This window comes from Petromyzon marinus, chromosome 64, assembly GCF_048934315.1.
Source record: "Petromyzon marinus isolate PM22_M1 ecotype Great Lakes invasive population chromosome 64, UKy_Petmar_22M1.pri1.0, whole genome shotgun sequence".
In the NCBI taxonomy this organism is placed as follows: domain Eukaryota; kingdom Metazoa; phylum Chordata; class Hyperoartia; order Petromyzontiformes; family Petromyzontidae; genus Petromyzon; species Petromyzon marinus.
This window is the reverse complement of record NC_133730.1, coordinates 2435246-2459431: the sequence shown is the minus strand read 5'-3', so window position 1 is coordinate 2459431 and position 24186 is coordinate 2435246. Positions and strand designations below refer to the sequence as shown.

The following is a 24186-nucleotide window of genomic DNA, read 5'->3' as shown; positions in this document are numbered from 1 at the left end:
GCAGAATCACTGAACCGGAATTGATAGCTTGAAAGCATTTAGCGCGGGGCCCTTGAAAGTGCGGGACCCGTAGCTACTGCACATGTGTAGCTACTGCACATGTGTAGCTACTGCACATGTGTAGCTACTGCACATGTGTAGCTACTGCACATGTGTAGCTACTGCACATGTGTAGCTACTGCACATGTGTAGCTACTGCACATGTGTAGCTACTGCACATGTGTAGCTACTGCACATGTGTAGCTACTGCACATGTGTAGCTACTGCACATGTGTAGCTACTGCACATGTGTAGCTACTGCACATGTGTAGCTACTGCACATGTGTAGCTACTGCACATGTGTAGCTACTGCACATGTGACGAGGGGGGGGGTTGAGAAATGTGACGTCACATCAAAATGCGCAACTTCAAATAAATATAGACAACACGTTCTACTTAAATAAATCGACTTTTTAATAAATGTTTTCTCCTACAACATCAGAGTTCAGCGCCACATTAAACACGCACTACAATGACAATAGTTTAAAGCGATTTGAAGCATGTTTTATATATATTTTTGGGGGGGGGGGGCTGAGCTTTGTGACGTCATATTTGATGGTGGTTCTGACTTTTTGTGACGCCGTGTGACGAGGGAGGGGGGTCAAAAATCGTCCAAAAATCGCGTGACGTCATTTATGGACGGCCCCTAACCCACCGGTTTGTGCTGTACACTAGCGACGAATTGCCACGTGCTGTTGACGTGACAACCCTCCCGAATTGTCTGTGTCGAGTGGTGGTGGTGGCGGCGGCTTTAACGACATTTATACATTCTTACGCGTTCAAACCACCACCACCCCAACCCCATAGTCAATAAAATAACCCCTAAATACAGATGGAACGTGTGGGTGGCGTGGTGTCTGTCCGTGTAAGTGTGGTGTCTGTTCGTGTAAGTGTGGTGTCTGTCCGTGTAAGTGTGGTGTCTGTCCGTGTAAGTGTGGTGTCTGTCCGTGTAAGTGTGGTGTCTGTTCGTGTAAGTGAGCCGTCTTGTCCGTGTAAGTGTGGTGTCTGTGTAAGTGTGGTGTCTGTCCGTGTAAGTGTGGTGTCTTGTCCGTGTAAGTGTGGTGTCTTGTCCGTGTAAGTGTGGTGTCTGTCCGTGTAAGTGTGGTGTCTGTCCGTGTAAGTGTGGTGTCTATCCGTGTAAGTGTGGTGTCTTGTCCGTGTAAGTGTGGTGTCTATCCGTGTAAGTGTGGTGTCTTGTCCGTGTAAGTGTGGTCACTGTCCGTGTAAGTGTGGTGTCTTGTCCGTGTAAGTGTGGTGTCTGTGCGTGTAAGTGTGGTGTCTGTCCGTGTAAGTGAGCCGTCTTGTCCGTGTAAGTGTGGTGTCTGTCCGTGTAAGTGTGGTGTCTGTCCGTGTAAGTGTGGTGTCTTGTCCGTGTAAGTGTGGCCACTGTCCGTGTAAGTGTGGTGTCTGCACGTGTAAGTGTGGTGTCTGCCCGTGTAAGTGTGGTGTCTATCCGTGCAAGTGTGGTGTCTGTCCGTGTAAGTGTGGTGTCTGTCCGTGTAAGTGTGGTGTCTGTCCGTGTAAGTGTGGTGTCTGTCCGTGTAAGTGAGCCGTCTTGTCCGTGTAAGTATGGTGTCTGTCCGTGTAAGTGAGCCGTCTTGTCCGTGTAAGTGTGGTGTCTGTCCGTGTAAGTGTGGTGTCTGTCCGTGTAAGTGTGGTGTCTGTCCGTGTAAGTGAGCCGTCTTGTCCGTGTAAGTGTGGTCACTGTCCGTGTAAGTGTGGTGTCTGTCCGTGTAAGTGTGGTGTCTGTCCGTGCAAGTGTGGTGTCTGTCCGTGTAAGTGAGCCGTCTTGGCCCGCATCTCTCGCACCTCTTGAGCCGCAGTCGATGCGCGCTTAAAGATCGCCCCCCCTACCCCCTTAGTGTCGCAACTTCAAACAGCGATTGTTGTGGTGGTGGTTGTTGCTGTTGTTGTTGTGGTGGTGGTTGTTGCTGTTGTTGTGGTGGTTGTTGTTGTTGCTAAAGCCCATCTCGCCTCGCTGGGCAGCTGCTCAAACGACGACGTCGTCCGTGTCAGTCGCCGTCAGCCCGTCCAGGCCGCTGCGTCTCCTTCTCGACGGCCATCTCAAGTAAGCCTTGAGGGCGACCTCAATATAATAAAACATTATAAACCCTGAGGGCGACCTCAATATAATAAACATTATAAACATTATAAACCCTGAGGGCGACCTCAATATAATAAACATAAACCCTGAGGGCGACCTCTATAATAAACATAAACATTATCAACTCTGAGGGCGACCTCAATATAATAAACATTGAGGGCGACCTCAATATAATAAACATAAACATTATCAACCCTGAGGGCGACCTCAATATAATAAACATAAACATTGAGGGCGACCTCAATATAATAAACATTATCAACCCTGAGGGCGACCTCAATATAATAAACATAAACCCTGAGGGCGACCTCAATATAATAAACATTTTCAACCCTGAGGGCGACCTCAATATAATAAACATAAACATAAACCCTGAGGGCGACCTCAATATAATAAACATTATAAACCCTGAGGGCGACCTCAATATAATAAACATAAACATTGAGGGCGACCTCAATATAATAAACATTGAGGGCGACCTCAATATAATAAACATAAACATTGAGGACGACCTCAATATAATAAACATAAACATTGAGGGCGACCTCAATATAATAAACATTATAAACATTGAGGGCGACCTCAATATAATAAACAAACATTGAGGGCGACCTCAATATAATAAACATAAACATTGAGGGCGACCTCAATATAATAAACATAAACATTATAAACATTGAGGGCGACCTCAATATAATAAACATTTTCTCCTGGTCCTCCGGTTGTCCCCCTCCACTTTTAGAATCAACATCACGCGTTTGGAGTGTTGAGCTGCTATACATTTCCACGCGATAAGCCGCTTCGTTAAACTTTCATTTGTGGCAGCCAGGTCGCTTCTGAAAAACGAGCTGTATAGCTCAGTGGGCCTTACCTGGTAAAATAAAAAAAATAGTTCTTAGTGTATAGACTCGGGACTGGATCATCCAGGTGGGATGCCATGGTCTGCCCCCAGACTGTCTGCTGAATGGTGGCGTCATCTACATTATTTGTTTTCATTACTGTGTCTCTGTGGTTACCATGTCTCCATGGTTACCTTGTCACCATGGTTACCATGTCTCCATGGTTACCTTGTCACCATGGTTACCTTGTCTCCATGGTTACCTTGTCACCATGGTTACCATGTCACCACGGTTACCTTGTCACAGTATTGATACATCTCCATGGATACCGTGCCTCCGTGGTTATTGTTTCCACGGTGATACATCTCCATGGTCACTGATTACCATGTCTCCATGGCTACTGTGTAACCGGGGTGATACGTTTCCGTGGTGACCGTGTCTCCAGGAGAGGATGGAGTCTGAGGCCACCGAGATCGCGTCCACACCGCCCATCCTGGAGGTAAGGATTCTCAAAACTTGTGTGTGTGTGTGCAGGGTGTGATCTGGGGAGCGGTAGTGTAGCAGGGTTAGCACGCTGCGCTACGATCCCGGCGACCGGAGTTCCACTCCAGCTCACGGCCAACACCCATAACGATTATGTGAACTGATCCTGGCTCTCCCCTAGGTGGACTTAACCTCGAATAAGTACCTGGTGCGGTGTGTTAACATCGCCACTAAGGAGACAAAGGCGGTCGGGCGTGGTGCTGGCCACCCACCCCCTCGTGTGCCGTGCCGGCCTTCATAGGTGCTCGCTAACAGCACTTGCCCCTACGGTCTTTTAAGGCTACACGGGGGGGGTCTGTGTTTTTTTGCTGTGTGGTGCAGGTGGAGCAGGCTCTGGAGGTCCTGTGCCGCGTGAAGCGCCGTTTCTCGCAGGAGCCGGCCATATTTTGCTCCTTCCAGGACGCTATGAGGGCCTTTCACTCTCCCAGGTGACGAGTGGGCGTGGAGGCCACGCTGGGCCGCAAGGGGAGACTGGGGTTGGTAGGTTGGCGGTGGGGGGGGCGGCCAGGTGGAGAAGCTTGCCCCAGAAAACACTGAGACGGGGCCCTTAGAGAGAAAGCAACATTTGGAATTTTGCCCTGAGCTTCCAAACACCCTTTTCTCTCCACCTGAAGAAGACCGCTTGCGTTGCGATCGAAACGTCGTGGGTTTTTTGCTTTTAATGTTGATTTTTGTTTTCTATCTACGTGACTTTACCGAAAGAATCAAGAATACCTGTTTTAGTGGCCATGAGACCAACGTGTGGGTTTTTGGGTGTTACGGGTTTTGAGGCCAACATTGGGTGCAATAATAATAATATCTGTGCTTAACTTACCCGGGAAAGACTCTCAATCCCAGTATTATTTTTCAGGTGCGTCCCGCATTGCGAACGTTTGAACAGTGCCATTGATGAGTGTGTTGCGCGTGTGCAGAAGCCGGGAGTGTTTGTGCATGTGAGCTGTGAGGAGCAGGAGTGTAGCGGTTAGCACGCTGCACTATGAACGCGGTCACTTGAGTTATATTTCTACTCTTGGTCAAAACACCAGCGACAATTATTTAGACCAGACTTGGGCCACCCTAGGTCGACTCAGCCTAAAATGAGTACCTTATCCGATGCGTAAACATCGCCATTAGGGAGACAAAGGCGGCCAGGCTTGGTGCTGGCCACCCACCCCCTCGTGTGCCTGTGTCGGTCTTCATAGGTGCTCACTAACAGCTTGCTCACTAACAGCTGCACTATGAACGCGGTCACTTGAGTTATATTCCTACTCTTGGTCAAAACACCAGCGACAATTATTTAGACCAGACTTGGGCCACCCTAGGTCGACTCAGCCTAAAATGAGTACCTTATCCGATGCGTAAACATCGCCATTAGGGAGACAAAGGCGGCCAGGCTTGGTGCTGGCCACCCACCCCCTCGTGTGCCTGTGTCGGTCTTCATAGGTGCTCACTAACAGCTTGCCAACAGTTTATTAAGGCCGTACAGGTGATCTTTGTCTAAGTTTTGTGCATGTTGTTCACGCCACGTGTGCTACGTTATATGCGTTGCTACACACAGCACTGCGCGTGTGCGTGTGCCGCGCGTGGATGCCGTGTGCAGCGTGGACCCGTGCGTGGCGCTAGCGCGAGTGGCGTCGGTGCTGGCCGGGCACGCCGACCTCATCGCTGCGTTTAACTCCTTCCTCCCGCCCTCGTACCGCCCACGTGACCCGGGCCGCACCAAACCAACGATGGCGACGACGATAACACGGGTGACTCCACGTAGCACACTGCTCACAGCTCCGCAGGGTCACGTGACTCCACACTGTGTGGGGTCACGTGACGACTCCCAATAGGCGACATAATTCGACTACGCGCGACATCGTGGTGTCCTGTAAGTACACATTGTGAGGTCACATGACCACACCGTCGTGTCATGTGACTAGGAAAAGTGGCCGTTCCTTAAACGACTCCATTACATTGGCATCATTGTACTCCACCAGACGTCGTGGTGTCACGTGACTCCACTAGTCATTAGACTGCACACAGCATTGCAGTGTTACGTGACTTCGTACCGCCTGGTCGTGTCGTTTTCGCACACCGCCCTGCGTCCTGACACACTGCGTCGCGGTGTATGCCCTTTGTGACGTGTTGCTTTCTGTGGTGCCAACGTGATGCCTGCCTGAACCGCGCTGCCACCGTGGTTTGTGATGCAGGACGTGACGGTGAAGCCGAGTCCGGGAGGCGGTGGCGTGCGTCTCAAAGGGAACGGGCGCAGCAGCGGCACGGGAGAGAAAGCAGGCATGGGCGTCGCAGCAGACGAGAGCGTGGAGTCGGGAGACACGAGGCTGGGAGCGACACAAAGCGGGGACATGCTGCTGAGCATCGCAGCCTCCGGCAGTGGTGCAGTAGTTGCAGCTGTGCCTCCTGATAAAGCCCTGGGTGGTGCAGGCTCACGCAGCGTAGGTGCAGGTCGCCCCGATGAAGGTAGCACAGGTGTTTGCCGTGATGGAGGCGGCGGTGCAGCAGTAGGCGGGGAGAGAGGTGGTGGTCTACATGGGGGAACTGATGGTGGTGGTATTGAGTGTGTGAGGGTGGAGGAAAGCATTCGCACATCTGTGAAGGCAGGTGGCAGTCTATGTTGTGGCAGTGATGGAAGTGATAGGGTGAGAGCAGAGGAAACCAGTAGCACATCTGTGGAGATAGGCGGTACTCTACACAGGAGCAGTGATGGTAGTGGTAGTGTATGTGTGAGAGCGGAGCAAACCAGTAGCACACCTGTGGAGGGAGGCAGTACTCTACACAGGAGCAGTGATGGTAGCGGTAGTGTATGTGTGAGAGCGGAGGGAAGCATTAGCACATCTGTGGAGGGAGGCAGTACTCTACACAGGAGCAGTGATGGTAGCGGTAGTGTATGTGTGAGAGCGGAGGGAAGCATTAGCACACCTGTGGAGGGAGGCAGTACTCTACACAGGAGCAATGATGGTAGTGTATGTGTGAGAGCGGAGGGAAGCATTAGCACACCTGTGGAGGGAGGCAGTACTCTATACAGGAGCAGTGATGCTAGTGGTAGTGTATGTGTGAGAGCGGAGGGAACCAGTAGCACACCTGTGGAGGAAGGCAGTACTCTACACAGGAGCAATGATGCTAGTGGTAGTGTATGTGTGAGAGCAGAGCAAACCAGTAGCACACCTGTGGAGGGAGGCAGTACTCTACACAGGTGCAGTGATGGTAGTGGTAGTGTATGTGTGAGAGCGGAGCAAACCAGTAGCACACCTGTGGAGGGAGGCAGTACTCTACACAGGAGCAGTGATGGTAGTGGTAGTGTATGTGTGAGAGCGGAGGGAACCAGTAACACACCTGTGGAGGAAGGCAGTACTCTACACAGGAGCAGTGATGGTAGCGGTAGTGTATGTGTGAGAGCGGAGGGAAGCATTAGCACATCTGTGGAGGGAGGCGGTACTCTACACAGGAGCAGTGATGGTAGTGGTAGTGTATGTGTGAGAGCGGAGGGAAGCATTAGCACACCTGTGGAGGGAGGCAGTCCTCTACACAGGAGCAGTGATGGTAGCGGTAGTGTATGTGTGAGAGCGGAGGGAAGCATTAGCACACCTGTGGAGGGAGGCAGTACTCTACACAGGAGCAGTGATGGTAGCGGTAGTGTATGTGTGAGAGCGGAGGGAAGCATTAGCACATCTGTGGAGGGAGGCGGTACTCTACACAAAAGCAGTGATGGTAGTGGTAGTGTATGTGTGAGAGCGGAGGAAACCAATAGCACACCTGTGGAGGGAGGCAGTCCTCTACACAGGAGCAGTGATGGTAGCGGTAGTGTATGTGTGAGAGCGGAGCAAACCAGTAGCACACCTGTGGAGGGAGGCAGTACTCTACACAGGAGCAATGATGGTAGCGGTAGTGTATGTGTGAGAGTGGAGCAAACCAGTAGCACATCTGTGGAGGGAGGCGGTAGTCTACACAGGAGCAGTGATGGTAGTGGTAGTGTATGTGTGAGAGCGGAGCAAACCAGTAGCACATCTGTGGAGGGAGGCGGTAGTCTACACAGGAGCAGTGATGGTAGCGGTAGTGTATGTGTGAGAGCGGAGCAAATCAGTAGCACATCTGTGGAGGGAGGCGGTAGTCTACATAGGGGCGGTGATGGCGGTGGTAGTGTATGTATGAGGGCGGAGGGAAGCACTAGCACATCTGTGGAGGGAGGCGGTACTCTACACAGGAGCAGTGATGGTAGCGGTAGTGTATGTATGAGGGCGGAGGGAAGCAGTAGCGCATCTGTGGAGGGAGGCGGTAGTCTACACAGGAGCAGTGATGGTCGTGGTAGTGTATGTAGGAGGGCGGAGGGAAGCAGTAGCGCATCTATGGTTGTAGAGGGAGGTGGTGCTGCGGTTGTGCGCGGGGAGGAGGGAGCTGATGGTTCCGGCTCGCGTCCCTCCGGGTTCTCAGCGGCAGCGGCGCTGGTGAGCGCGGTGAAGGCGCGATTCCTCCTCCGCCCGGACGTGTGCCGCCGCTTCCTGCACGTGCTGCACACCCATCAGGTGCGCACACCGCACGCGGCTCAAACGTACGCAAAGGCAAAGATCCCCCGTATAGCCTTAACAGACTGTTGGGGCAAGTGCTCTTAGCGAGGTGCGCCTGTGAAGACTGGAACGGCACACGAGGGGGTGGGTGGCCAGCACCACGCCCGGACGCCTTTGTCTCCCTAGTGGCGATGTTTACACACCGCTCCAGGTACTCATTTGAGGCTGAGTCGACCTACGGGGAGGCCCAGGACCAGTTCAGATAATTGTCACTCGGTGTTGGCTATAAAGGGGAATTGAACTCGGGTCTCCGGGTTTGCAGCGCAGCGCGCTAACCGCCACACTACCGCTCCCCACTGTGCACACGCGCACACACATGCGCAGACTTTTGTAGCGTGCGTACAGGTTGGCATTTGCGTTGACGCAGCACAATTGCGTGTGTGTTTGTGCGCGTCCTGCAGAACCAGTGGGATGCGTCACGTGAGGAGGGTGCGCCATGTTGCGATGCGCGTCTCGGTGTGCGTGAGTGCGATGGGGACGAGGTGCCTGGGGGCGTGCGGGAGACCGTGCCCGATGGCGAAGGTGAAGGCCTGGGTGAGGTTGAGTGTGCGGGTGGCGGTGGCGACGGCGATGAGAGCGAGGGTGACCGCGATGGTGAGTGGGAGGGTGAGCGGTGCGAGGCGCTGTCTCGCCGGGAGGTGTGCGCCCAACTGTGCGAGCTGCTCAAGGGCGAGGAAGACCTCCTCGTTGAGTTAAAGAAGTTTCTGCAAGTTGACCAGGTGAGTGGTGCCCGTGTCTTTTCGTTCGGACTAACTTGACTGTCCCGGCCAAACAGCCGTGCGATGACCTTGCCCCTATCACAGTTTTCCTGTCGGCTACTTCTCAACAGGGTGTTGCACTCAGTCACTGCTTAATTGTTAGTTACTTAATGTTACGTACGACTGCGTTTGATCGTCATTGTTTAACACCGGGATCGGGTATGATATTGTTTTGACCTACTATCATCCATAACAGAGGTTTTTTTGGGTTAGATCGGGTTTAATGACACATTTATATATTTACACAATCTAACCCCAAAAAAACCCTGTATTATGGACCTACTATCACGTGTACTTTATACGTTTCTTGTCCCAGTTCTCCCTTGTAAAAGAGATGTTCTGGTCTCAAGCGGCCCTTATCTGCTTTTAACTAAATATGTTGATTGATTGAGCGTAATTGTGTTAGGTGCGTAGCTAAGTACCGACCGGGTCTCTGCTCCGCACGGCCAGAGTTTTCCCGGCGACCAGTGAATGGGACGCAGGTTGTTACTGGAGGTCGCGCGGCTGCCTGTCTCTCCGTCCCCTCTGTGCCCAGGGCTCGGGCTCGCCGGCTGGGGACGCCGGCGACGGCCGCGGTGTGGTTGCCAAGAGGCGAGCGCCAACACCAGGGCCTGAACCAGCGCCGGGGCCAGTTGCCACCAAGGTGTGTGCGCGGGTTGGCGGGTTCACGAGGCTTGCGGGCGTGAACAGGATTGGCACAGTGGGGGGCACGGGTGGCGCATCGGCCAGGCATCTCGGTCAGTTAATCAATAACATCGGGGTCTGTCCCATAACATTCACGACAGCGAGTCATCTGACACTTCATCTAGCCTTAAATACGGTGACTCTGCTCTGGTGTGTTGGGTGAACATCAGCGCCCGAGGAGACTTTGGGTGCCCAGGAGACTGCCTCCTGCAGCAGATAGAGCAGCATAGCCCCCAACAATATGTACGTGTGTATGTTTAAATAATTTCGCGCCATACGTAGCCAATCGGGCATCGGTCAGTTTGAGCACAGGTACCAGTCCGTGACCCGATAGATCAGAACGCAAACCGACAAAGGCTGGGCGAGGCCTTCCTGCATTAAGGGCATTGTAAGGCACGGCGATTGATTACTGACGTGAATGTTCATTATTTTTCCCCACCCTTTATATCACAGTTGTCCTTCCCCCGCACCTCCGATTAGCGCGGTTGCCTGAGTACGGTGGTGTGAACATACGTACACACCACCGTACTCATTGGATTTTTTTCTTGAATCCTTACCCCCAACTTTACCTGCCTGGTAGTGGCTCGCAGCCGCACGATGCGGTGATGGTCATCATCGTCATCATCGTCGTCATCATTGTCGTCGTCTTTGTTGTTGTTGGGTGCAGCGACCAAGGATGCCGAGCCTGCGCGACCCGAGTCTGGCAGCTGCCGGGATGCACGGGACACTGCGCGAGATCTCCTTCTTCGACCGGGTGAGATGCAGCCCCCGCATAGCCCCCATTAGCCTACACATATCCTCCACGTAGCCTACACATAGCCCCCACGTAGCCTACACATAGCCCCCACGTAGCCTACTCATAGCCTTCACGTAGCCTACACATAGCCTCCACGTAGCCTACACATAGCCCCCGCGTAGCCTACACATAGCCCCCGTGTAGCCTACACATAGCCCCCACGTAGCCTCCACGTAGCCTACACATAGCCTCCACGTAGCCTACACATAGCCCCCGCGTAGCCTACACATAGCCCCCACGTAGCCTACACGTAGCCTACACGTAGCCTACACATAGCCCCCGCGTAACCTCCACGTAGCCTACACATAGCCTACACATAGCCCCCGCGTAGCCTACACATAGCCTCCACGTAGCCTACACATAGCCCCCGCGTAGCCTACACATAGCCCCCACGTAGCCTACACATAGCCTACACGTAGCCTACACATAGCCCCCACGTAGCCTACACATAACCCCCACTTAGCCTACACATAGCCTCCACGTAGCCTACACATAGCCTCCACGTAGCCTACACATTGCCCCCGCGCAGCCTCTACGTAGCCTACACATAGCCCCCGCGTAGCCTACACATAGCCTACACATAGCCTACACATAGCCTCCACGTAGCCTCTACGTAGCCTACACGTAGCCTACACATAGCCCCCGCGTAGCCTACACATAGCCTCCACATAGCCTCCACGTTGCCTACACATAGCCTACACATAGCCCCCGCGTAGCCTCCACGTAGCCTACACGTAGCCTACACATAGCCCCCACGTAGCCTACACATAGCCTCCACGTAGCCTACACATAGCCCCCGCGTAGCCTACACATAGCCCCCGTGTAGCCTACACATAGCCCCCACGTAGCCTCCACGTAGCCTACACATAGCCCCCGCGTAGCCTACACATAGCCCCCACGTAGCCTACACATTGCCCCCGCGTAGCCTCTACGTAGCCTACACATAGCCCCCGCGTAGCCTACACATAGCCTCCACGTAGCCTCCACGTAGCCTCCACGTAGCCTACACATAGCCTACACATAGCCCCCGCGTAGCCTACACATAGCCCCCGCGTAGACTCTACGTAGCCTACACATAGCCCCCGCGTAGACTCTACGTAGCCTACACATAGCCCCCGCGTAGCCTACACATAGCCTACACATAGCCCCCGCGTAGCCTACACATTGCCCCCGCGTAGCCTACACATAGCCCCCGCGTAGACTCTACGTAGCCTACACATAGCCCCCGCGTAGCCTACACATAGCCTCCACGTAGCCTCCACGTAGCCTACACATAGCCCCCGCGTAGCCTCCACGTAGCCTACACGTAGTATGTCAATTGTGGTATGCCTCGTGTGTGTGTGTGTGCGCACGCGCGTGTGTTTAGGTGCGCTGTGCGCTGCACAGCCCTGAAGTGTATGAGAATTTCCTGCGCTGTGTTCAGCTCTTCAACCACAACCACGTGTCTCCCTCGGCACTGCTGGATATGGCTCGGCCATTCCTGGGGTCAGTGACTCCCACGTGCCTCCAGCCACCTCCTACTGAACACCAGTACACACACACACAGTCACCTCCTACTGAACACCAGTACACACACACCCAGCCACTTCCTACTGAACAACAGTACACACATCCAGCCACTTCCTACTGAACACCAGTACACACACCCAGTCACCTACTGAACACCAGTACACACACCCAGCCACCTCCTACTGAACACCAGTACACACACACAGTCACCTCCTACTGAATACCAGTACACACACCCAGTCACCTCCTACTGAACACCAGTACACACACCCAGCCACCTCCTACTGAACAACAGTAGACACACCCAGCCACCTCCTACTGAACACCAGTACACACACCACGTCACCTCCCATTGAACTCCTGTATGAGGTGCTCTGGTTATCGTGCTGGTCATGTTGCTTTCCTCATGTGTCATCTTCATCGCGTCACCATTGGTCACTTGTTGACACGTGCGTCGATTGCGTTGTCATCGCGTTGATCGTGCTACGTTGTTCACGCCGCGCGTTGACCGCGTCGCCATGCCGTCTCGTCGCGTCGCGAGCAGGAAGTTCCCGGAGCTGCTGGTGGAGCTGCGGAACCTCCTGGAGGACGTGCGGTCGGAGGGTGCGGGTTCGGGCGCGGTGCCGGGTGTTGTTGCCACGGAGACGGGGGCGCGAGGCTGCAGTCGGCGCGTCGGCCCAAGTTACCGGTCCCTGCCGGAGACGTACGAGCAGCCGCGCAGCAGCACGCGCACGGCGCTGTGCCGCGAGGTGAGGCCCGCGCTACCGCACCGCCGCCAAGTGGCGGCGGCGGCGGCGACGGCGGCTTCGTGATAACTCGCAAGAGCGGCTGGCTGCGCGAACCGCGGCGGTTCGGTGACGGCGCAAACGCACGATCGCGCAGCCGCAGCGGCACGACGATTGTGCGGCCGTGCAGTGACGCAACCCACGACAACGCAACCGCGACACAACCGCATCGACAACAAGGACGGCGCTCGTAATGACGGGAGCAGAGAAGCAGGCGGTTGAAAAACCCAGCAAGGTGGCGCAGTGGGGAGTGCAAGGACGGGTTCTGATAGTCATCGCTCATGTTCAGCGGGTTCGCAGTGCGGTGCACTAACCACGACACTTCCGCTACGCACACAAAAAGAAACAAATATCCCACCATACCGCCTTGAACAAACTGTCGGGGAAAGTGCTGCTAGAGAGCACCTTACGCAGGTCGACTCAGCCTTAAAATGAGTACCCGGCGCATATAAGACATCAGCATTGGGGAGACAAATGCGGCCTGGCGTGATGCTGGCCACCCATCCCCCTCGTGTGCCATGCTGGCCTTCATAGAGTGCTCGCTAAATGCACTTTATCTGTGTGTGTGTGCGGCGGGGGTGGGGTGGGTGGCGCAGGTGCTGAACGACACGTGGGCATCGTTCCCATCGTGGTCCGAGGACTCGACGTTCGTGAGCTCCAAGAAGACGCACTTCGAGGAGAGCATCTACCGCTGCGAGGATGAGCGCTTCGAGGTGACCGCCTCCCGTCGCCACACGCCGGCCGCTTACGATCGCAAGCCCAGTCCTTTTTTGTTATATAATTTTTTATTATTCTATTTGTTACTTTTATTAGAATATTTTTACTTGTATTTTTGTGATAATTTTTAAAATATTCTTCTTTATTGTATGATATATATTTATTTTTTAAGAGTGTGGTACAGAGCACGAACCGCTGTGCAGGGAAAGGGGTGCAGAAACTTCGCGGACATAGCGTCCCGAACCTCCGTGGTTCCTGGCTTTAGAGGAGGGGAGGAGATTGGGCTCACCGACCCCCCAACCCAGGTCGGATGCCGCGAGCGGGGCGTTTGTGTCGTCCTTTTACGTGGGGAAGGAGGGGGAAGATGAGGGAGGAAGAACGGTTGGGCGCATTGCTCAGCACAATCCGCTACGAACCCTCTGACCTGACTTCCAATTCCTGGACGTGGTTCACCGAAGGGTCAGCGGCGTTACGATAACCAGGCCGGGGTTTCTCTCGTCCAGTCAACTGCACAGACCGGCGTGGTGAAATACGATCAAACAACCCCCGTGACCTGCACGACGTGGGGAGGAGGTGCATTGACCAAAGGCTGTAAATCAGCATCATCATCGATATCTTCATCGATATCATCACTGTACGTGGCCAACCATGATGATCAGAGGTGCGGGTAAAGGCCAACAGACTAAACACAAAAAGCAGTTATAAAGAAATGAGTTTGTCAATATAGATGATTTAAAAGTGCAAAGCTCCAATGGCTTCCTAATATCGGAAGGAAGAGCGTCCCAGGCGACCGTAGAAGCGCGTCTGAAAGCACGCGATGCGGTGACCGTCTTTACTCAATAGCAGGCCAGAAGTGTGGTGTATAGTGTCGTGTATATTGTAGTGTAAAGTGTATTGTGTAGTATATCGTGTAGTGTATATAGCATCTGAACGCGCGCGATGCGGTGACCGTCTTTGTTCGACGGTTAGCCGAAAGCTGTGTGATGATCTATGCTCCTTGACGAGATCATTATTGTTGAACGAGGCGTGCAGTGCGTGCGGTGCATGCGGTGCGTGCGGTGCGTGCGGTGCGTGCGGTGCAGCTGGACGTGGTGCTGGAGACGAACCTGGCGACGGTGCGGGTGCTGGAGAGCGTGCTCAAGCGGCTGGCGCGGCTGCCGGCCGAGGAGCAGGCGCGCTTCCGCCTGGACGATGCGCTGGGCGGCTCCTCCGAGGTGGTGCACCGCAAGGCGCTGCAGCGCGCGTACGGGGAGCGCGGGGCCACCGACATCATCGCCGCGCTCAAGCTCAACCCGGCCGCCACCATCCCCCACGTGCTCAAGAGGTTTCCGCGCTCGGCACGCACCGCGCCCGGCACGCACCGCGCTCGTCACGGAACTGCACCATCATCTCCCACGTGCCGAAGAGGTGCTGCGTTCGCCACCGCGCGCAGCACGAACCGCACTCGCCACAGTCGGGGATCAACATGGGCAAAAACAGTGAAACGACGATTGTGGAAACGACGGGACGCGTGCGTCGCTGCGTAGCGTCGCTGCGTAGCGTCGCAGCGCGTGCGCGTCATTGCATGCGTTGTTGCGCGCGTGCTCGTCAGGCTGAAGGCGCGCGAGGACGAGTGGCGCGAGGCTCAGCGCGGGTTCACGCGGCTTTGGCGCGATCAGGGCGAGCGCTTCCAGGTTCGCTCCCTCGACCACCGCGGCATCACCTTCCGCTCGGCCGACACCAAGGCGCTGCGCACCAAGGCCCTCGTCAACGAGATCACGGCCCTGCGCGACGAGGTGAGGGGCCGTGTTCGGGCCGGGAGCGCGCGGGAGTGACGGGACGGTGGGGTGCGCGCGAGTCTGTGCGCAGGGAGCGGTTGGCGCTACGCTGCGCTACGGACCTGGCGGCCCGAGTTCGATTTCCCGCTCGCGGTCAACACCGGCGATGATTATCTGAGCCGGTCCTGGGCCTCCCTTAGGTCGACTCAGCCTCAAATGAGTACCTGTTGCGATGTGTGTAAATATCGCCGCTGGGGAGACCAAAGTGGCCAGGCGTGGTGCTGACCACCCACCCCCTCGTGTGCTACAGTGCCGGCCTTCATTAGGTGCTCGCTAACAGCACTTGCCCCGACAGCCTGTTACAGGCTATACGGGGCATCGTTGTCTTTGCAAAGGCCCTTGAGAGAAATATGGACAGAGTCCCATCGATGAGCTCCTCCGGCAGGCGAGGCTGCGTTGGTTGGGCCATGTAGCCCGCATGCCCAGCCACCGCATGCTCAAGCAGCTGCTGTTTGGCTGGATAGAGGGGGCTAAATGGGTGCGGCATGGACTAGAGAAGAGATTGACTAATGCGATGTGGAGCTTAGTGGACCTACCGATGACTGGTACCAGCGGTGTCAAGATTGGCCTCTGTGGAGGAAGTTTATGAAGGACCCTACTGGGCAGTTGGAAGTAGCTGCCCTCCAACAACAGCAGAGGGTGGATGCGTGATGCTCGCAACAATGAGCACAGAGGGCAGCACAGGTGGTGGTCCGTCTGCCAGTCATTTCAGTCAGTCAACCCATGACCCCTGGGTCTGTCCTGTGACCTCCTCCCAGCAAGCCTTCCACATTTCACGTGGCCTCAAGGAGAGCTTTTATAGGTGCTCACTGAATGTTGTGTGAGGTGTGCAGAGCATGTGTGAGTTTGCATTGAATGTGTGTCGTTACTCTCCGCTGTGTGTGTGTGTGGCATGTGGAGCAGCAGGGCGGTGTGCGTGCATGCGTGTCAACACACTGGTGTGTGTCTATGTGTGTCACCACACTGCGCTGTGTGTGTAGCTTGTGGAGCACAGGGCGGTGTGTGTCCGCGTGTGTCGTCACATTGCGCTGTGTGTGCGTGTGCGTAGCGTGTGGAGCAGCAGGGCGGTGTGCGTGTCGGCGCCGTGCGCGGAGGAGCGGCGCTCGCAGGGCCTCACCTGTGCCTGGAGTATGCCGACCGCTCCGTGCTGCCCGACGCAGCCGCACTCATCCTGCACCAGGCACGGCACCAGGTGAGAGGGTACAAAGCCCTCGCCGTGCCCCCCGGTGCGCCGCGGGCACGCGTCGGGGGGTTCCGTGTAAAGCTGAGCCTCCCGTTGGCTTAGCCTTGAGCGTCTCGTGCGTCGCGGTGCAGGCCGGTCTGCGAGGCGCGGAGCTGAGACGCGCGGCAAAGATCCTCCTGTTCCTGCTGCCGGACGTCCTCTTCACGGCCCGCGCGGACGCCTCGCTCATCCCACAGGTGACGGCGTAGGCCCCCAGAGTCGGGTGCATCGTCAAGCGACGTAGTCGGACACATCGTCAGACACATCGTCACGTATGCCATAGGACAACGGCGCATGCTATCATCATATTCCGTCAACTCGGCAGCACGTTACACAGCGACGCACCGCCATCTCGCGCTGTGGCGTACGCCGGCACACAACGCTGTCACTCAGCACTACACACCACCGCAACACACCATCATCTTGATTGTCGCCATCATCATCGTCATCACCACCCACACCGTAATCACCACCACTACTATCAATAGTTTAGTTTCGTTTGTACATTTTTTGAGCCAGTTAGCCAGGATTGGGCCATCTGGCCCAACCAGGCAACTGGAGAGCCCAGACTAAGTCCGCTCCAATAATCATCATCGCCCTCTCACACTGTTCCACGCTCCGACAGGATGACAGTGACGAGGATGAGGAGGAGGAGGCGGCTGGTGCTGCTGCTGGAGGAAGCGGCAGTGGCGGCAGTGGAGCAGGGGAGGCCGAGGGCGCCGGCAGCGGCGAAGACGGGCGGTGTCGGGAAGAGCGCCGGTGCCGCATGGTGGAGCGTGGAGAGCGGCCCATCGGCCTCCGTGAGCGGCCCAGCCCCACCGCGTCCGACGGGGGAGCCGCGCGCGACGCCGGCGAGCAGCGAGGATCCGGCGGGGAGCAGCGGGGAGCCAACTTGGAGCAGCGAGGGAACGTCCCGGAGCAACGAGGTGCCAGTTCGGAGCAGCGAAGGGCCAGCGGGACCAGCGCGGAGCAGGAGGGAGACTTTGCGACCAGCTCCCTGGATCAGGGTGAGTGGCGGGCAGCGGCCTGATAGCCGTGGCTGGCGTTGTGGGCCTGGTGCAAGGGACGGTAATGGGGCCTCCTGGGCAACTTCCCCCACCTGTCCGTAGCCCGGTGCAGAGGATTCTCCGGCCCACGGGCCACAGTGCCGTTGCATCGACTGCACGATCGATAGTATTGCCTATGGCGGCAAGCTGTCCACGCCGCGCCGTGCGCGTTTAACGGCGACCGAGGGGAGCTGCTGTGGCCTGGGTCCCGGTGCCTGCACGCTGGGTCCGACCGGGCACCCTGCGTGCTTGTACGGCCGTCTCGCTCGAGACGCCTTGCCCACGCCTCCCTTGTCTCCTTCCGTGTCTCTCCGCCCGTCGGTGCGTGCGTTCTCACGTGTCCCCGCGTCCCCGCAGCTCGCGAGCTGAGCGCTGTGGACGGCGTGTACACGCTGCTGTTCGCCAACACCAGCTGGTACGTCTTCCTGCGCCTCCACCAGCTGCTGTGCGCCCGCCTGCTCGCCATCCGCTCCGAGACGAGCACCGCCACGCCCGGTACGCCCCCGGCCACCACCAACAACAACGACGACAGGCGCCGTTCGCCACCAGGTTGCGGCGGCGTCACCACGGCGCTTGTGCCAGGCTAGGTGCACTTTAAGGGCACGCGAAGTTTTGAACGCCCGCTGGCGGGAGGTCACGGAACGGACGCAGGTGCCGCGGGTTGACTGCCTGAGATGACTGAGTGACCACCACACACACGCACGTACACGCACGGGCGGTTCCAGACACAGGAACGAAACAAGAGGAGGATTTCTCCACAAATCTGGCTGTAGCCTGATGAAGCTGGTTGTAATTGCTAGCGAAACGTCGTACTCAGATTGTAAATGTTGTGTCTTGGCTCTCCAACACACCGGTGTGCTGTACTCATGACGAATTGGCACGTTTTGTTTACGTGACAAACCTTCTAATTGGCTGTGTCAGGTGTGGACGGGTTTAACGACACACATTTTTTTACGCAATCTACCCCAAAAAAAACCTGTATTATGGGTACAGACGCGTCCGTGGGAGAGAAACGTATGTAAGTTGAACTTCTTTCGCACCGTACATAGCCGACCGTGCTAATCGGAGGTGCACGGGGGAAGGACAACAAACTAAACGCAATAAGCAGAGCTGGGCCGCGCGATGCCACGCTTACAGGGCCCCGGGGCGCCGCTCTGCTCTGTCGCCACTGCCGCTGGTGACCTCCGCCCCATCTCCCACTGCGCCAGGCCTCAGCAGGGAGCAGAGGGAAGTGCGGCGGGACGACGCTGACCGAGGCGGCGCCGACAGGGACGGGGCGAGTGCCGGAGACGGCGGCGCCGTCGCCGCCGTCGGCGGCAGCGCCGGGGAGGGGACCCGTCGTTCGTCCGCGGCGGAGCCGGCGGAGCCGTGCGGCCCCGCGTCGACGACGGCCCCGGACGCGCCGGACGGACACTACGGCGTGTTCCTGCGGCACGTGCGCGACCTGGTGGACGGGCAGCTCGAGGCGCCCGAGTACGAGGAGCGGCTGCGCGAGTCCTACGGCGTCACGGCCTACGTGGCCTACAGCATGGACCGCCTCCTGCAGAACGCCTGCCGCCAGGTGACCGTGAGGGCGAGCGTAGGAACTGTAAGCTGTTAAACTATAAAAAAAAAAATTTCTTACCGAGTAAGCTGAGCTATTGGCCCTTTTTCAGGAGTGACCTGGCCACAAATGATCGCTCAACGAAGTGGCTTGTCACGTGGAAATTTATAGCAGCAGCTAAATACACGTGATGTTGATTCTCAATGCGGAGGGGGAAAACCAGAGGACCCGGAGAAAAATCCACGCGACCACGGGGAGAGAGACACGCAGACTCCAAGCATCAGGGTCGGGATCCCACCCAGGACCTCCTGTATACCAGGCGAGGGAGTTAACCTCTCGCCAGCGTGGTGCAGCGGTTGGCGGTGGCGCAGCGTCTGGCATACTGATCCACGAACCCGGCGTTCCGAGTTCAATTCCCGCTGACGACCAATAACAGTTGCGGTCCTGGGCTTCCCTTAGGTCAACTCAGCCTTAAATGAGTACCTGGTGCGGTGTGTACACATGAACAGTGGGGAGACAAAGGCGGCCGAGCGTAGTGTTGGCCACTCGCCCGCCCCCCTCGTGTGCCATGCGGGCCTTCGTATAAAGCGCTCGCTAACAGCACTTGCCCCAATAACTCTGTTCAAGGCCGTACGGGGGGGGGGGATCTTTGTCTCGTGTAAGAGTGCGAGCGTGGACGTGAAGTTTTGCGAACGTTCGTATCGGTCGAAGTGTGCCGAGCGAAAGGATGCGGGTTGGCTGTGAGCGTTGTGGGTCACGTGTTGCCACGCGCGTCACGTTCTGTGTCTCGTCGTGCCCCGCGTGGCCCCGCGTTGCCGTCTCGTGCTGCGGCAACCGCGCGGCCCGGGACGTCCCGCACGCCAACCGTGCCAATTTCCGCGAATCGCGCCGCGCGGTACCGACGCCCGTTCCTCCTCTCCCCCCTACCGCCCCACCCCACCACGGCAGCTTCAGCACATGGTGTGCGACGAGGCGTGCGCCGGCGTGCTGGCGCTCTACCTTGACGGGTGCCGGGGCGGCGCGAGCGGGGGGGTCCTCGCCTCTCAGGCCGTGCGGGCGCCGCTCGAGGCCTCGTACCAGCGGCAAGCGCGGCGCCTCCTGCCCGACGAGCACTGCTACAAGGTCGGGGGTCGGGCGCGCGCACGCGACCCGATGGCGCGCGGTGCGGTTGCGTGTGCGACGTGTGTGTGTGTGTGTGTGTGATGACGTGTATATGTGTGTGTGTGATGTTGTGTATATGTGTGTGTGTGTGTGATGACGTGTATATGTGTGTGTGTGTGCGATGACGTGTATATGTGTGTGTGTGTGTGCGATGACGTGTATATGTGCGTGTGTGTGTGATGTTGTGTATATGTGTGTGTGTGTGATGTTGTGTATATGTGTGTGTGTGTGATGTTGTGTATATGTGCGCGGTGTGTGTGTGTGTGCGATGACGTGTATATGTGTGTGTGTGTGTGATGACGTGTATATGTGTGTGTGTGTGATGTTGTGTATATGTGTGTGTGTGTGATGACGTGTATATGTGTGTGTGTGTGTGATGTTGTGTATATGTGCGCGGTGTGTGTGTGTGTGCGATGACGTGTATATGTGTGTGTGTGTGTGATGTGTATATGTGCGACGTGTGTGTGTGTGCGATGATGTGTATATGTGTGTGTGTGTGTGTGCGAGGACGTGTATATGTGTGTGTGTGTGCGATGTTGTGTGTGTGTGTGTGCGAGGACGTGTATATGTGCGCGGTGTGTGTGATGTTGTGTACATGTGCGCGGTGTGTGTGATGTTGTGTATATGTGCACGGTGTGTGTGTGATGTGTATATGTGCGCGGTGTGTGTGATGTTGTGTATATGTGCGCGGTGTGTGTGATGTTGTGTATATGTGTGCGGTGTGTGTGATGTTGTGTATATGTGCGTGGTGTGTGTGATGTTGTGTATATGTGCGCGGTGTGTGTGTGATGTGTATATGTGCGCGGTGTGTGTGATGTTGTGTATATGTGCGCGGTGTGTGTGATGTTGTGTATATGTGCGCGGTGTGTGTGATGTTGTGTATATGTGCGTGGTGTGTGTGATATTGTGTATATGTGTGCGGTGTGTGTGATGTTGTGTATATGTGTGCGGTGTGTGTGATGTGTATATGTGTGCGGTGTGTGTGATGTTGTGTATATGTGTGCGGTGTGTGCGACGTGTATATGTGCGTGATGTGGCGTGTTTGGGTCGAGGCTCAAAAGAAAGCCGTCCCTTGGTGTGGACCAATCAGTTTCAAGGACAATGCATCATATATTACCATAGTATGTTTTTTGTTTGCATTTTGACTGCAGGTATTGTGGTTAATGCAGACATGAATCCTAGTAAAAAGGTTTCAGTTTTGTTGCCAGAAAAAAAAGGGGGAAAACCCTATTATTATTATTGTGTTTGTACATGTTTGGTGTGCGATGTCTGCCGACCCCAGGTTATGTTCGTGAAGACCGACGGCTGTGTGCTCATGACTATGGAGCTGTTGGATGTAGAGGAAGATTCTCCAGTCGACCTGCAGGAAATACAGGTCGTCAAGCTCGCACGTGTTTTCAATTTGTTTACTTTTTTTCATTGTTGCATTTATTGTATTTATATTTTGCGTGCGACCTGTTGCAAACGTTTTTCTGTTTTGTTGATGAAACCCGATTCAAGAGCCTCTTAGCTCACGGGGGAAATTCTAAATAAACTGATGAAAAAAAACAAGCTATGCTGATCACCCCCCCCCCCCCACCCCCATTACCATCACGTAGTTATCTCCGATAATTATCTCTGTTGATGGGGCGTCTGTCGGTTATGTCGATGGCGGTGAGAGGGCGGTGGGTCCAACGCCTCTGTGTGACTTCCCGCCGCAGAAGTGGAGCGACTACGTGCAGCGCTACGCGGGCTCCGTGGAGACGTCCCCCGTCGTGGCCTCGCGAGCCCCCGTCTTCCTCGGGAGGTCGGGGACCGCTCACACACCCAGTGCTCGCGCGCAGTGTGCTACACAGTGTGTGTGTGTGCGCTACGCAATGTGTGTGTGTATGCGCTACACAGTGTGTGTGTGCGCTACGCAGTGTATGTGTGTGTGTGCTACAATGTGTGTGTGTGTGTGCACTATACAGTGTGTGTGTGCTACACTGTGTGTGTGTGCGGAGTGATATAGCGGTTAGCGCGCTGCGCTACGGTTCCCGCTCACGGCCAACACCGGTGACGATTATCTGAAACGGTTCTGGGCCTCCTCTAGGTCGACTCAGCCTCAAATTAGTACCTGGTGGCATTCCGGCCTTCATTGGTGCTCGCACTTGCCCCAGCAGTCTGTTGAGCCTATGCGGGGGAGGTGTCCCTCACCGCTGCTGCCGTGCACCACCAGGAACCTGTGGGCGGGTGGGTCACGCCCCCGCCCCCCGCCCGGTGGGAGCCGCGTGGTTTTCTCGGAGGGGCTGCGCTGCTCCTTCCGCCCGCGCTCGTTCCGCATGCTCTACGTGATACACTCGGAGGACGTGCTGTACCGGCGCGGCGCGCTGCGTGCCGCCAGGCAGGTGGGTCGTCGCCCCACGGCACCGCGACATATCCCCCTCCTCCCCCCCTCCCCCATCCACGATACGAGATCTACGATTGTCACGCACCTGCTGCATTACCGTTTTTATGAATACGCCCGATTTTGGAAAGCTAAGCAGGTTTGATCCTGGATAGTTTTTGGAGGGGCAGAAGTTGTGGGGGCTTGCACCACGTGGCAGTCAGCAGGTGGCGCTCCAACGTCTATGCTCCTACGTCGTTTCCGACCTGCACTGACCACCAGCGTGGTGATGTTACGGTTAACCAACAGCCACGGTCCGTGTGCACCGCATTGTGCAAGACGCACAACGTCGTGGAACGCGCCCTCTGGAACGCACACGGCGTGCAACGCGGTAGAACGCGCGCAACGCATGGGGGAGGCCCCCATTCAGCAGTCGCTTAACTAAAGGGCCGTACATGTCCGTATAGTAGCGTGCGTTTCGTGTTGGCGCGTGGCGAACTGGCGATGTCGCGTCGGGCGGCGGGGACGCGCCCACGTGTCTCCGTTTTGCATTGCAGACGCTGACGGCGTGCTCGGAGAGGCGACGCAGAGCGTTCAGAAGGTTTGTGCGGACCTGGCGGGAGAGGAGGGCGAGCCGGGCCGAGGCGGAGGGCGGTCGCGTCGCGTAGCCTCCCGCGTTCCCGTGACCCCCGCCACGTTCCATTCAACTCCCGCCGACGCCTCCCACGCCGCCCACGCTATGTAGGCACCACCCACGCCTCGGGTGCCTTCAGTGGGCACCCACACCATGCGCACCGCTAATATTACCCACAATATTCAAACCACCCACGCAGCTCATAAGGTCACGCCACCCGCACTACCATCATGCACACCACCCACACCACGGGTGGAGTGTATGGTCACCGCATCGCGCGCTTTCAGATGCGCTTTTGCGGCCGTCTGGAACGCTCTTCCTTCTAATATTAGGAAGCCATTGGGAGCTGGGCACTTGTACATCGAGATTGAAAACTCATTTCTTTAGAGCTGCTTTTTGTAGTTCGTCCTTCCCCCGCACCTCCGATTAGCACGGTTGTCTATGTACGGTGCGAAATAAATGCAACATATGTACATACATACCACCATCTATAATAGAGCGTTTTTTTGGGTTAGATGGCGTAAATATATAAATGTGTTGTTAAAACCCGCCACCACCCGACACAGCCAACTAGTAAGGGTTGTCAGTAAGGGTTGTTACGTGACAACCCTTACTAGTTGGCTGTGTTGGGTGGTGGTGGGTTTTAACGACATTTACGCGATCCTCCATTATGGATGATATTGGTCGCGAAAGCCTACGTGCTAAACATACCACCATCTCTTATGCCTTTCCACGTTACCCACGTCTCCTATACCAACCCGACATCACCTATATCTCTAATCGCCCGTCCCGCCGAAACCTCCCGCTTCTTCCCCGCGTGTCTTGGATGGTGGCTCCACGCAGCTGAAGGTGCCTCACTCCGTACTGCGCGAGTTTTGAGCGAGTGAGGGTAGTGTTTGTATCTTCACCCGGAGCCGCCGCCCCTACGCAAAGACGCCAGCTGCACCGACGTCCGTTTCATTTCGCTCGTTGAGAGCACAATACCTTGCACTGTGTGTATATATATAGTAACGTGTACAACTGTTGTGTTGTTGTTTTTATAATTGCTTACCCGTGTTGTTTCGGTGTTTCTAAACTATTTAAAACAACTTGCCAAGG

At 56.0% G+C, this 24186-nt stretch overlaps 1 protein-coding gene across 1 annotated transcript; it reads left to right on the top strand.

The window, feature by feature from the left end:
- The first annotated feature begins 1651 nt into the window (after positions 1-1651).
- Positions 1652-24186, top strand: LOC116956297 (uncharacterized). Its single transcript, XM_032977800.2, has 23 exons — positions 1652-2107; positions 3428-3481; positions 3847-3953; positions 5105-5255; positions 5700-8030; positions 8474-8791; positions 9366-9473; positions 10182-10268; positions 11677-11795; positions 12364-12568; positions 13201-13317; positions 14404-14645; positions 14913-15096; positions 16187-16330; positions 16453-16557; positions 16986-17367; positions 17764-17901; positions 18615-18967; positions 19898-20071; positions 21393-21485; positions 21811-21896; positions 22308-22476; positions 23012-24186. The coding sequence occupies exons 2-23, from the start codon at positions 3434-3436 to the stop codon at positions 23120-23122; spliced, it is 5772 nt and encodes a 1923-aa protein (XP_032833691.1). The 5' UTR covers positions 1652-2107; positions 3428-3433; the 3' UTR covers positions 23123-24186.